Source organism: Pseudophryne corroboree, chromosome 3 (assembly GCF_028390025.1).
Source record: "Pseudophryne corroboree isolate aPseCor3 chromosome 3, aPseCor3.hap2, whole genome shotgun sequence".
Taxonomy (NCBI): Eukaryota; Metazoa; Chordata; class Amphibia; order Anura; family Myobatrachidae; genus Pseudophryne; species Pseudophryne corroboree.
The window spans coordinates 320,746,209-320,759,752 of NC_086446.1; the positions used below are offsets into that span (position 1 = coordinate 320,746,209).

General features: G+C 44.9%; 1 protein-coding gene across 2 annotated transcripts in view; it reads left to right on the forward strand.

Annotated features, from left to right (window-relative positions):
- CRHR1 (corticotropin releasing hormone receptor 1) overlaps window positions 1–13,544 on the forward strand; it is a 526,098-nt gene that overhangs the window by 343,729 nt on the left and 168,825 nt on the right. For both annotated transcript variants that reach the window (XM_063963514.1, XM_063963515.1), the window contains one exon: window positions 5,986–6,105. In XM_063963514.1, the coding sequence (XP_063819584.1) occupies window positions 5,986–6,105 (120 nt within the window). The remainder of the gene's footprint in view (window positions 1–5,985; window positions 6,106–13,544) is intronic.

Consider the following 13,544-nt stretch of genomic DNA (forward strand, 5'->3'; position numbering starts at 1 on the left):
ACCATCCTCAGCCCCTATCACCATCCTCAGCCACAGCCCCTTAACCTTCCTCAGCCCCATCACCATCCTCAGCCACAGTCTTATCACCATCCTTAGCCACAGCCCCTATCACCATCCTCAGCTTCCAGCCCCATTACCATCCTCAGTCCCTATCACCATCCTCAGCCCCTATCACCATCCTCAGCCACAGCCCCTTAACCTTCCTCAGCCCCATCACCATCCTCAGCCACAGTCTTATCACCATCCTCAGTCCCCAACCCCATCACCATCCTAAGCTCCCAGCACAGAGGTTCCCAAATGCGGTCCTCAAGGCACCTCAACAGTCCAGGTTTTAGGTATATCCATGGCTCAGCACAGATGGTTAACTCAAACTGATAAAGGTGCTAATTAAGTCACGTGTGGCCAAGCATGGATACATTTAAAACCAGTACCGTTGGGGTGCCTTGAGGACCGTGTTTGTGAATCTCTGCTCCAGAAACTTACTCAGCCGCCAACCCCCATCACCTTTCCCAGCCCCAAAACCTCCTCAGGCCCCAGCTCCATCACCTTCCTCAGTCCCTAAACCCATCACCTTCCTCAGCCCCATCACATCCACCGCAGTCCGCAGTCTGCCTCAGTGCGATATGCATGCACATATACTGTACCATTATGCAGTGGCGTAGGTTACCACCGTTGGTTGGAAGGGTTTATGGTGTTACTACTCTACCTCCTTTTGTGCAGACCCACCCTACAGATTATTCGACATGTATGAGGCTACTTTTAGAATTTTTTCCAGTGTTAATTTAAGGGGGCAAATGCAGAGTTGCACACAAGTCCATTACCTGTATGGATCCTGTGATAGTTAACACTCCACATAATCTGATAGGAGTGTACCATTGTATAAGCGATTCCAAATCATACAAGCAAATTACATCTCCACTGGAATGGGTATAATTGGATGACATAACCGTGAAGCGCTGTTTAAATGGAACTGCAGGCAATGTCGGCAAAGTGCAGTTGATGGAACTCTTGCAGCAAACATATAACCAAATATAATGATAATGATGTCCTCCACAACATGTCCGTTGATGGCAACTCCCTGACATCATCTTCTAGCACGCTGTCCCAAAACGGAGGTATTCAGTGCTCACCAGTCGCACTCTCTCTTACCTGCTTCGTCATCCACTGGTCCATCTGGCATGCTCCGCTCTCTAATGCTGCGCTGTGTCTCCATTACCATTGCTCCTAGGCCTGGCGTCCATATTCAGTCTCCACTGCTCACTCCATGCTGGCAGTTCCCTCCAAAACAAGTCATGGACGGAGCCATGATCAGCTGGCTGCCCAGAGTCCAATCAGGAACCATTTCACAGTCATGTGATTATCACCGCCAATCAGCAGCAAGCCAGGTGTATAAATCCTGAATTCCAGCACAGGCAAATCGCCAGTGATTTGTTGTCTATCAACCCATTGTGAGCTCCAGACTCTCCTGTTGAATTCAAAACTAGTGCAGTTTCCATCTCCAGCACTCTCTGGCTTCCAGAGCTATCCAGTTCAGCTGATCAGCATCGCAGCATATCCAGATCCACTGGTACAGCCAATCCTAGTGAACCTGAAGGGCTGCTCAGGTCATCATTGCAGCATATCCAGATTCACCGGTACAGCTAATCCCAGTGATCCTGAAGGGCTGCTCAGTTCATCATTGCAGCATATCCAGATTCACCGGTACAGCCAATCCCAGCTATCCTGAAGGGCTGCTCAGGTCATCATTGCAGCATATCCAGATTCACCGGTACAGCTAATCCCAGTGATCCTGGAGGACTGCTCAGTTCATCATTGCAGCACTTCCAATTTGCTGGTACAGTCTATCCCAGCGTTCCTGAATAGCTGCCCTGCAACTCCATTGCAGCATTTCCAATTCGCTGGTACAGCCTATCCCAGCGTTTCTCTAAAACTGCTCCTGCAATCCATTGCAGCATTACCCAATTCGCTAGTACAGCCTATCCAGCATTCCTGTAAAACTGCTCCTGCAATCGATTGCAGCATTTCCAGACTCACTGGTTAATCTCATCTCAGTGATTGTGAACCCTCAGTGTTATGAACTTCCCAGCTATTCTAATGGACTGGTAATTCATCACCCCAGTGTTCCAGTTTCCCATATAGCTGGCACCACATCACCAACTGAATTCACCTGATACAGAATCCAGTCAGATGTTCCAACTGTGCCAAATTTCCACATCTATGAATGAGTAGATCCTATATTAAGCCAGCATAATTCCGTCCTAAGGTCCCGAGCCAACACCTAGCAGCTCAACCTAGTCCGAAATCACAAACAATCGTAGCCGTGACACGTATGCTCTTATGTGACTAGCAAAACCAAATTTGGGCTGGGATCGGCTAAACCATGGCTTGTACATGACTACCCCTTTAAAAAAAATCCAAGTTCAGGCAGCATGCGGCACGGCCGCTGAACTCGGACTTCATTACATCCTGCCCCTGGTCTTGAAAATTCAATTGCAGGTGGCACAGAATAACTGTCCACTGGAGTTGACTATGTAATTATAGGAGAGCTTCAAGTGGATTTTCCGGATTTGGCATCAAGTTCTTCTAAGGGGACATCAGCGTGGGACTATATTATAGTGGACTAGCAATTGTGTGGGTGCAGATCCACTCTCTCATCCTCCAATTCTTGGTATGAATGGAGCCGGAAAACTGATATGACTGTATAGAGAGAGAGAGGATGCAGTGATTGGCCACAATGCCCTGCTGTGTCACCGCAGTTGCAGTAAACGCTTGCCATATTGACGGTCTCTGCCACCTATACCGATGCAGTCTTCGTGTACTATAGGGGGGGTCAACTGACTTTAGTAACTATGTCCACAAAAAGTGTTTGTAGCCCCCTCCACTAAGTTTAGTCCACGGGTCGACGTGGCTTACCTAGGTGCGTACACAACAGCTACTTGGAGCTACTAGTGGACAGTTATGGAGGCCTGCAGCCCTGTCAGTCACCACATGCAAACAGCGAGTCAACTGGTAGTTCTGTAAATGTCTCTAGACAGCCCACTACACCCCAAAATGTAACAAAATATTATTGTCCGCGATTAACAGGAGCCAGCCCCATTCTGGCAAGATAGTCATTGGATCTAATATAGTAATTAGTTTAAAGGCAAAACCAGGATGGTTTAGCCTTTAAACTAATGCTGCATTAGATCTTGTGAATATCTTGCTGGAATTGCTCTGGTTCCTGTTAATGTCCCGATTCCAGCAGCATGGTCCCACTATTCAGACATTGTCCTGCTATCCCACCCGCAGGATGCAGTGGGGTGGGAGGCTGGTGAGCCTTTGATCACCCACTGCTCTGCTCTGCAAAGCAGCAAGTGATCTCTGAATAGATGCCGTGTTCACGCACACAGCATCTGTATAGTGCACGTTGCTGTGTTGGGGGCTGCCCAGCTGCTCAGGGGCGTACACACCCACTCACCTGAGACCACGTCCCTCCCATCCAAGGTCACGCCTCGTTTCCGGATCATGGTGCACAACGGTGCACAACGGTTCCGGTTTGTGGTGACCAAAAGTTGGGAGTTATGGTGCTATTAGGGTTGCTACAAGTGCGCACTGATGACAGTGTATGTTCACAGCTATTTGCCCAAATGTACGGACAGGGGCAGGGCAGCTGCATAGGTGTGTACAACTCAGCATATGAGCGAATATCCGCATTTAAGGCCTGATTCAGATACGGTTGCAATGCCGACGTAGCAGCAATCCATTTTAGTGATGGAACTGCGAGGCAATGCAAGTGTAGCAGTTGCTCATAAGTAAACAGACACGCCTACCAAAATCCTCACAACATTCTCAGCATCTGCATACTCCGTCGCAACTACGACGCAGATACAAGGAACACTGAGTGCCTCCATGGTCGCGGGAGCTGTGATGCTGGTGAAATTTTTTATGCATACGAGATCACAGTTGCACATTGTGACACGCCCCAGAAAAGGTCACATGTGTACTGTTACCAGGATGCATGCAAAGTCTACCTCATTTGTGACATCAAAGTTACAACCGCATCTGAATCAGGCCCTTGTACGCACTTCAAATGTAATTGGGTCTGACTTACGAATCTGTTGCTAAATTCACAATACACCTCTGTCTGTCTACAATGCCAAATCTCAGGCACTACTGAGAGTCACCCATAAATGAAAAGTACTGTAAAGTTCTGCTCGGTAAATGTGCACAAATGGTTTCCAGTCTGCTTTGTTATCTAGAGATGCTTTTTATTTCCAGTCCAGTCTTGACTACTTCTGAATGGTGGATGTAATTCCCCTTTGGCTGTTCTTATTTTATTTGCTTCTATTTATTGAAGGGACCTGAAAATACAATAAAATTATATTGGAACTGTGTATAGTGATCGTGTCATGTTGAGGGTTATAGCTGCAATATATTTCCCACAGCACCAACTATGATGTGCTTAGATGTAGCAGCCGCCAAGTGTCCCTGAAAACTCAAAATGTTGTTTACTTTGTGTCATGCTAGCTGATATTTGGGGACTAAAATCTTTGAAACAGAAGCCTGAAACTGTTCCACTATCAAAAGGATCCTAGCAGGTACTGAACATCAAAGCATACGTACTTACCCTTCCGAAACCCCCTCACGTCATCATCATGACCCGTATCCTGCTTTACAATTCCAGTAATTGCTGCAGTGTATACCAGGGGTGGGGTCATGATATCAAGAGCCATTCCTCGCACTTGGCTGTGTGATACCCCACACCTCCACTTACCAGAAAGTAAGTAAGTATGCAATCAGGGCCGGATTAAGCCTTGGGGGGCCTGGGGCACTTAAGACAGGGGGGCCCTGGTGGAGGGGGAGGGTGTACAGTATATTAGATTGTGCATACCCCTCAACATGACCCATTCTTGGAGGGACAAAATGCTCTCTACCTCTCTTCCCTTTTAATATATGATTGGCATCGCAGATGTTGAACTATTTCATTGATAAAAAAAAAAGGTATTACAACAAAAATTATTACAATCCAAAATTAAGAGGGAAGTCCAGGTAGAGAGCATTTTGTCCCTCCCGGTATTGGTCATGGTGGGAAGTATAGATTGTGTATATTAAATATAAACCAATGGGGTATATTAGATTTAAACGAATAGTATAATAAGGCCAGGGTACTGTTCATAATGCCACCTAATAGAGAGCAACTATTTTATAATGTTTTCCGTTAATGGAATAAAGACAAATTAAACGACCTTAAAATACACATAGAAAAGTAAAATCTATAATTTATCTTGTAAAAATGCAATAGCAGAAGCATCTGTACTACTAACACATTGGGAGTGGACTCAGGAAGATGCACTGTGTCTCTCTGTATACGTGAACGCTCTCATTAGATAACAGGTTACACAGAACCCTGAAACCCAGGCAGGAGGAGGAGAAGCTGGGATCACTTACAGCTCTCTATCTTTCCTCTGGTCAGGAAGCTCCTTTGATATCTCATGAAACCTGATACACCTGTGTCTCTGCCTGCAATGCATACTGTCCTGCTCACATTCTGGCAGCCTGGTTCTGCTGCTGCACAAGAGGGAGAGGAAGTGATGTCAATGTGCTCTGGTTGGGGGGCCCCTTGACAGAGAGGGGCCCGGGGTACAATATGCCCTGCATCCCCCCCTTAATCTGGCTATGTATGCCATGCAGGCATGGTTGGGGTGGGCTATGTGTAGCTTTGGGGTTCACAGTCAGTAGCTGTATCTAGTGCAACCCAGAACTGTAAGTTACATTAATAACTGAACTTTCAGGAACTACTTTGGAGCATTATATCCGTGAGGGAGCATCCTTTCTTAGATATAACTATTTTACTAAATAATCTGGCTCTAAACTGCCATTATCCACAGCTGTTTTATATCAGTTGCAGAAATATATGTGGTTTGTTTGTTTGTTTGTTTGTTTGTTTGTTTGTTTGTTTTTAGCATTTTCAATGGTTGTAACTACTGTACTATTGCTTCTCTACAGGTATTGCCTGCAATGTCTCCACTGATATGATTGGGACATGTTGGCCTCATACAGCAGCTGGGCAACTGGTGGCCAGACCTTGCCCAGAGTACTTCCAGGGTGTACAGTACAACACAACAGGTAACACATCACTCCAGCCACTATGTGACATAAAATGACATTCTTACTTTGAGTACTCCAATATATAACACAGAAGGCCAAGACAAACTGGAGAGTTTTCAGGTATAATTCTAATGTATGTAGAAATAAAGGAAAGATATTAAATAGTATATATGGAGGTCAACATTTTTGTATATCACCGGTTGATTCTGAGTCAGATGGATCTTGGCCGTGAAATGGCTGTTCCAGGGTGGGATCTAGGATGAGACCATGCAATTGTTTTGTCTTGTGAGAGTGTCATGACAACGTTATGGGCATGTTGTGGGTGTGTCGTCATGGGCGTATAGCAAAACTTCCGTGCTATACTAAGGGCCTGTGTATGGGGAAAGAAAGACCGTTTTGGATCTCTTGCACCCAGCATGTATCATGTGCAAGTGCCAATACTAGTGATGGCAGTTGTGGCTTTGAATGGTAAAACACTAGGTGATGCAGCTTCATCCTTGAAGTCATGTGGATCCTGGCATAGCACTAGGTAGATATTTAATAAATATAATGATCTCATAAAATCTGGTGATATTTATGTTTTTTTGGCAGCTGGATATATGGGGTCTCTTCATGTAGCACTGAAAAGCCCTTAATCACTGGTAACAGGGCTTTTCACCTTTACCTCCTATTCCGGTTACCAGATCTCAAAGGGGAGAAGGTAAGTCTTAGTGAATAACTGCATAAAAGTAAAAAAAAAAAAAAAAAAACACGATATTAAGTAAGAATGCAATGCTTAGTGATAACTAAAACCTAAACATCACATTCTTTACCAATAGAACCCTTAGTTTTTTTTTAAAAAGATACAGTAAATATCTCTTCTCCAGTGGCAGTTGCAGCACAGTCCAAAATTCACCTAGGGGAGCCACACCAACTGCCAAACATTGCTGGCTCCCCTATTTAAATTTTGGACTGTGCTGCAACTGCCACAAGAGAAGAGATACTGTATATATCTCTTTTTTAAACAAGCTTATTACCAGCTCCAAAAACATGAATATCACATTTTCCAGATTTTATGAGATAATTCTGTTTATTAAATATCATATTTAGCCCCAATAGCTGCAATTACTGTGCCTACTGATATTTTCTATATTCCCCCAGTGTTTCCACAGATCAATATCTATTCAATGAACATATAATTAATATATTCAACTTTAAAATAATCCAGACAGTTATTTACAGTATATAGCACAAACATAGTCTGTTGTTTTTTACACATTGGGAACACAGAAAAATGAGACTGGATAATAACAGACAAAGGGTCATAATTTATAAGGGCCATTATTGTGTGTGGGGCATAAAATGATGTCAGGGACATAGCTGTTTGTGGCATAATGTGTAATGGTCATTACAGTGTGTGGCGGGTGTGGATCATTAGATCGACAGTGTCTAGGTCGACAATGTTTAGGTCGACCACTATAGGTCGACAGCACTAGGTCGACAGGGTCTGAAGGTCGACAGGGTTTCTAGGTCGACATGTGCTAGGTCGACAGGTCAAAAGGTCGACGTGAGTTTTTCCATGTTTTTTTGGTGTCGTTTTTGGCTTCGCTCGCCATGCTTCGGGCAAGGTGCCTCGCTCCGCTACAGCTGCGCTCTGCACAGGTTACTGTTCCCAATTGTAGTCCACGTGGATTGTTAGTTATGAAAAAGTTCAAAAAAAGAAAAAAAAATTAGAAAAGCTCATGTCGACCTTTTGACCTGTCGACCTAGAACATATCGACCTAGAAACCCTGTCGACCTTCAGACTCTATCGACGTAGTGACTGTTGACCTATAGTGGTCGACCTAAACATTGTCGACCTAGACACTGTCGATCTTCAGACCGGATCCCGTGTGTCGCATATTGTGTAATGGGCATTACGGTGTGTTGCATATTGTGTCATGGGCATTACGGTGTGTAGCATATTGTGTAATGGGCATTACAATGTGTGGCACATTATGTAATGAAAAAAGGACAAATAATGTAAGAGGCATGAATCAGGATTTTTTTTTTTTCCTGTGGTGGCCAATGTCTGGGCGTGCAGGTTGAAAAACTAGGGTATAAGGTAGTGTGTTCCTGCAAGGCCACAACCCTTGCAGTGAGGCCACAACCCTTGCAGTGAGGCCACGCTCTTGGAATGAAACCACATCCTCTTTATTTTAAAATGTCTATGGGGAAGGGACGCATTTTTAACTGTTCACACTTGGAGCCAAATTGGCTAGAAAAGTCCCTGTTTGTTTTACATAAATGCCACGGGATGGTGGGGGGGACGGGGGGAGAGTAAAATTGATAGTTATGCCACTGGTTTTACAGGGAATGCTTGAAGGTTTGCATGCTAGAAAGTCTTATTGTCAAAGTGAGGGCATTCCACAGAGGGGTGGTCTTCAGTATGCCGACTGTCGGGATGCCGGCACACAGTATACCGGCGCCGGAATCCCGACAGCCGACATACCGACACTTTTTCTCCCTCGTGGAAGTCCACGACCCCCCTGGAGGGAGAATAAAATTACGTGCGCCACCGTGCCCGCAGCGTTGCGAGCGCAGCGAGCCCGCAAGGGGCTCATTTGCGCTCATCACGCTGTCGGTATGCCGGCGGTCGGGCTCCCGGCGCTGGTATGCTGGTCGCCAGGAGCCCGACCGAGGCATACCATACTACACCCTCCACAGAGTGGGTCCAGCCAAAGGGGGGGAAGGTGGAACAGACTCACATCTTATGCAGAGCAAAAGGTATAAGCTGGGAAATAATTGAATAAGATGTATGTTGATAGCCGTATATATAATTATTAGGAAGAGGGAGCCTGAACTGCACACTCTAGCTACTTATAATGGGTGTTAGTTACCTAGCAGAGACTTAGTACTACAATATTGAAACAAGAGAGCAGGTGCACTATACAACCATTAGAATAGTAATAATGTAATAATAGTACATCAGATAAATAATTATTACATTTATTATAATTCTAATGGTTGTATGGTGCACCCACTGTCTTGTTTCTATGTAACCTTATATGTAAGTTGAAGTATTTTATGAAGGATATTTAATTAGTTTTGAATTTTTCAACAGTCAAAAAATTGGTGAATTCGACAATCACATGGTTTTTGACCGTGCAGATTTTTAAACCAATCGAAAAAACTGCACAGGCATTGAATAGATCGAATGTAAATTCAACCTAAAAATGGGTGAAAAGTGCCATTTTGCGACTGGTCCAAAAAATTGCACCAATTGAATATATAGAAATTGGTAAAATATAGGAAACAAATGTAGGGACTCAGACATCGGAATAGCTGCAGAATAATCTTTTTATGAGGAGGATCACTCTAGCCGATGGATGCAAAAATAGATTGTAGAGGAGAAAGATTGTTTAAGACAAGACCAGTAAGGAGACTATTGCAATAATTAATGCGCAAGATAATAAGTGCATGAATTAAAGCTTTTGTAGGGTCTTGTGTCAGATACATGTGTATTCTGAATATGTATATGTAATAGGATTAAGATACAGATTGAATGTGGGAAGTAAAGGACATATTTGAGACAAGAATGACACTTAGGCAGTGGGCTTGTTGTTGATTGTTGCATTGTCAGTAGGAAGAGAAGTATTAGAACATGGGAACATGCCGTGAAACTGGAGGGAAGCAGGTACAGAGGAAATATGACAAAAAAATTCTTCATAGAAGGGTAGTGGACAAGTGGAATATCCTCCCATCAGATGTGGTAGAGGCTAATACTGTAGAACAGATACAGGAGCATCACTAGAGAGGAGGGGACCCGTGTGCAGACTCCGTGTGTGGGCCCACTCCTCTTCCATAGCTGTCACGCCACTGCTAGTGCTCTGAGCGCTGTAGACTCTGGCACAGTGCCAGAGTCTACAGCGCATGCGCAGGACTCTGAAAAATGGACGTCGCACCATTTCTTCAGAGTCCTGCGCATGCGCTGTAGACTCTGGCACTGTGCCAGGTTCTCTAGTGGTCAGTGCGCTTGCAGCGGCGCGACGGCTTCGGGAGAGGAGGGGCCCACACACGGTCAGAAATGGACTCTGGAAAGGTAATGCAGTGTGTGCGGTGTGCCCCCCCCCCCACCCCCCCCCCGGGACTCGGGACCGTGAACACTGCACCCATTATAGAAACGCCAATGATCAGATAAGAGATCTGTTGGTACATCACAAAACACACAGCCATCAGAATGAGTGGAGATTGCTGCAGGCATCAAAGAACGTGCCAGTGACTAACAGACCACAGTAATAAAGATAGATAATGCTATAAAAGAATCAAAAGCTCTGTCATGCAAGACTGTAGTGTCACTGGTAATAAGATTCATCTGTATAATTCCTTGTTATAGAGACAGATACAGAAATACTGCATATTACCTAAAGTGAGATAGCATTTGGGCATTGTGCATAATTAACACATTTCATTTATCAAATATGTGTTTTATTTATTATTTTTCTATATTATCCTTTTATACGTCAGGGATTCAAGGTTTGGTACATTTCAGAAACTAATAAGAACTGCATTGTAATGGGACTTAGAGAATTATTAAACTGTCAATGTAATTTTTCATACAAAGCATTAAAGAGAAACTGGGGACTATTTACAATCTGGGTAAAATACAGGGATGCAGCATTTTTCTTAAAATTAGCAAAAATTTGTTTATTTTTCTGGCAAGCATATAGACAAGTTCACTGTGCTTCCACTATTACATGCTTAGCAGTGCTTTGTGCTATCAGATCAGATCAGCAGGTTTAAAAGTGCTTATACTGTATAATAGTGTCAGCAATTGTAAAAACATCACAAGTCCTGCCTTTTTGTCGCTTTTTAAACACCCCTTAATTGCAAGTTTTTTATTTTTTTTCTGTTATAAATAATACTGTTATTTGGAGCCTCATTTGTGTTCCAAATAACTCACAAGTTTGCCTTCCTGTATTGAGTGGCGTCTGGATGGAGGAAAGTGATTGGATGGCTGCCAATCACTGCAACTCCTGAATGTGAAAAAATCAATTTGTTTTGTGCTTCCAAATAGTCTCTGCAGACACCTGCTACACTGTGAGGGTTCTGCCCTTTGAAACTCATTACAGTGACCTCTCATTTAAATAAATTTAATTTTGGCCGCCAATCAGATACACTGCAGCAGTTAGCCAGCATTCCTCAAGAAGCTTGCTGATTTGCCTAGCTCAGCCCATCAGAAGAAGTAAAATGTGCTCTTCCATCGCTGCCGCTCAGTTGATGTACTAAACCCATGAATGAACCCAAAGAACTACATGTCCTAACATGGAAGCATCCTAATACTCTAAAAGAGTAAGATATAGCTTTCCAACATTCATAAATTGTCTTTACCATCCTGGACATTTTGTTTTGTGTTCTATTTTCTGACATTTAGGTTAGCATCCTTTAATAATGATGTCCCTAGGGGACCCTAGCGTTGTCCCAGGACCTAGAGCGTATGCGCAGATCTCCAGGAAAATGGCGTGGCAGCCATTTTCCCAGTGATTTCCTACTGTGCATGCACAAAACATCGGCAAAATGGTGCAGTGCAATTTTCACAGTGATTTCTGAAGCGCTGCTGCGCCGCAGGACTCCGTACAGTAAGTATTAAAAATAATAGGTGCAGGGTGTGCGGTGTGGGCCCCCCTGGACCCCGGGAGCCCGTGAGACCCGCACACACTGCACCCATTATAAAAACGCCAGTACACACACACAATGTGGTACACTGTGGCACACAGATGGGACGGCACGAAAAGCGGGACTGTCCTGCCAAAATCAGGATAGCTGGGAGGTATGCAGAAGCCTGTGTTCTAGTCAAAGACTGTTAAATTGGAAAATAATCATAGAAAAAAGAGCAAACAATCTATGCTAATTTTGATTGTGCCAAGCGTTGCTGTAATACATAATATGTATTACTATTTCATTTGTAAAGAGAGACTACAGCAGGAATGGATTTCTTCTATATGTAGTGTATACTATATTAAATATACAAATACTAAATATCTATATTTAGGTGTAACTGGTCTTGTATAGTATTTTGCCTTATGCCTAACAATGGTCCATGCCAGTGCCGTTTCTAGCAGCGGGCGAGCCGTGCAACCGCACGGGGCGCCCGCCGCGGCACTTTGTTACTCCTTCTCGCCTCTCCCGAGCGCTCCTGCTCGGGGGACGGAGTTTCGCGGAATGACGCGTTGCGTCGTGACGTCACGACGCAAACGCGTCATTCCGCGAAGCCCCGCCCCCCGAGCAGGAGTGCTCGGGAGAGGCGAGAAGGAGATAAGCATGAAGGAGGAGGTGGACTCCATGCCAGGGGCAAACACAAGATTTTTAGGGAGGGTTTTTCCAGATATGAGAGAGAGAGAGAGAGAGAAATAGAGAGAGCACACGTATATGGAAACCTCCAAACCACTTAAAGTGTGTATGTGGGTAAGAGATATTCTGTACACACAAAGCCAAGGAAACATGGAGAGGGCAGGAGAGACATAGGGCGGGATGTACTAAGTGGAAAATGCGGTAAACTCCCTGTTTACCGCATTTTCCTGATGTACTACTAACCCCCGGCCGGCAGGACAGCGCCGCGGCGGGGTACGCCAGCTTTAGCTGGCGATAGTCCATAGAAGCCTATGGGCTTCTCTCCGCTGCGCTGTGTGAGGGATCCGATCGGATCCCTCCCAGCATGCCCTGCGGCCGCCCCCGTCACCCCGCGCATGCGCAGACTGACTCCTGGGGCCGAATCCCAGAAGTCAGGCTGCCGCTGCGCATCGCGGAGGACAGCTCTTATCGGAAGAGCTGTCCTCCGCAATGCTGATCGCATATGTTAGTACATATGCGATCAGGATCGTGGCGCAGGGCGGCGATGGGCGGCGATGTACTTTAGTACATCCCGCCCATAGAAACAGAAATAAGGAGAGAGAGACATGGGAAAGGAGAAAGAGACAGAGAAAGCGGCTGACACGCAGAGCGGGTGAGAGACAGACAGACATGAAGAGAGAGATAGGGACAGAGAGAGAGAAAAAGAGAGAGAGACAGTTATGGAAAAATAGTGTGACATGGGTAGGGAGAGACTGAGATGTGGAGTAAGAGAGAGACAGACATGGGGGGAATTCAAATGTTTGAAAAGTCGGTTGGGTGTCTGTTTTTTCCTGTCTATTAGATAGTTAAAAACAGACACCCAACTGACTTTTCAAGCAATTGGATACCCCCCATGGAGAGAGTGAAATGTGGAGGGAAAGACAGACCCAGAGAGAGACAGGCACAGGAGAGAGAGAGAGAGAGAGAGAGAGAGAGAGAGAGAGAGAGAGAAACTGACAGACATGGGGAGGGACAGATACAGGAAAAGAAAGGAAGACACACAGACATGGGGAGGGAGGAGGAGACATGGTGAGAGAAAGAGAGAGACAGACAGACAGACAGACAGACACACACACACACACACACACACACACGGAAAGAGATGGAGA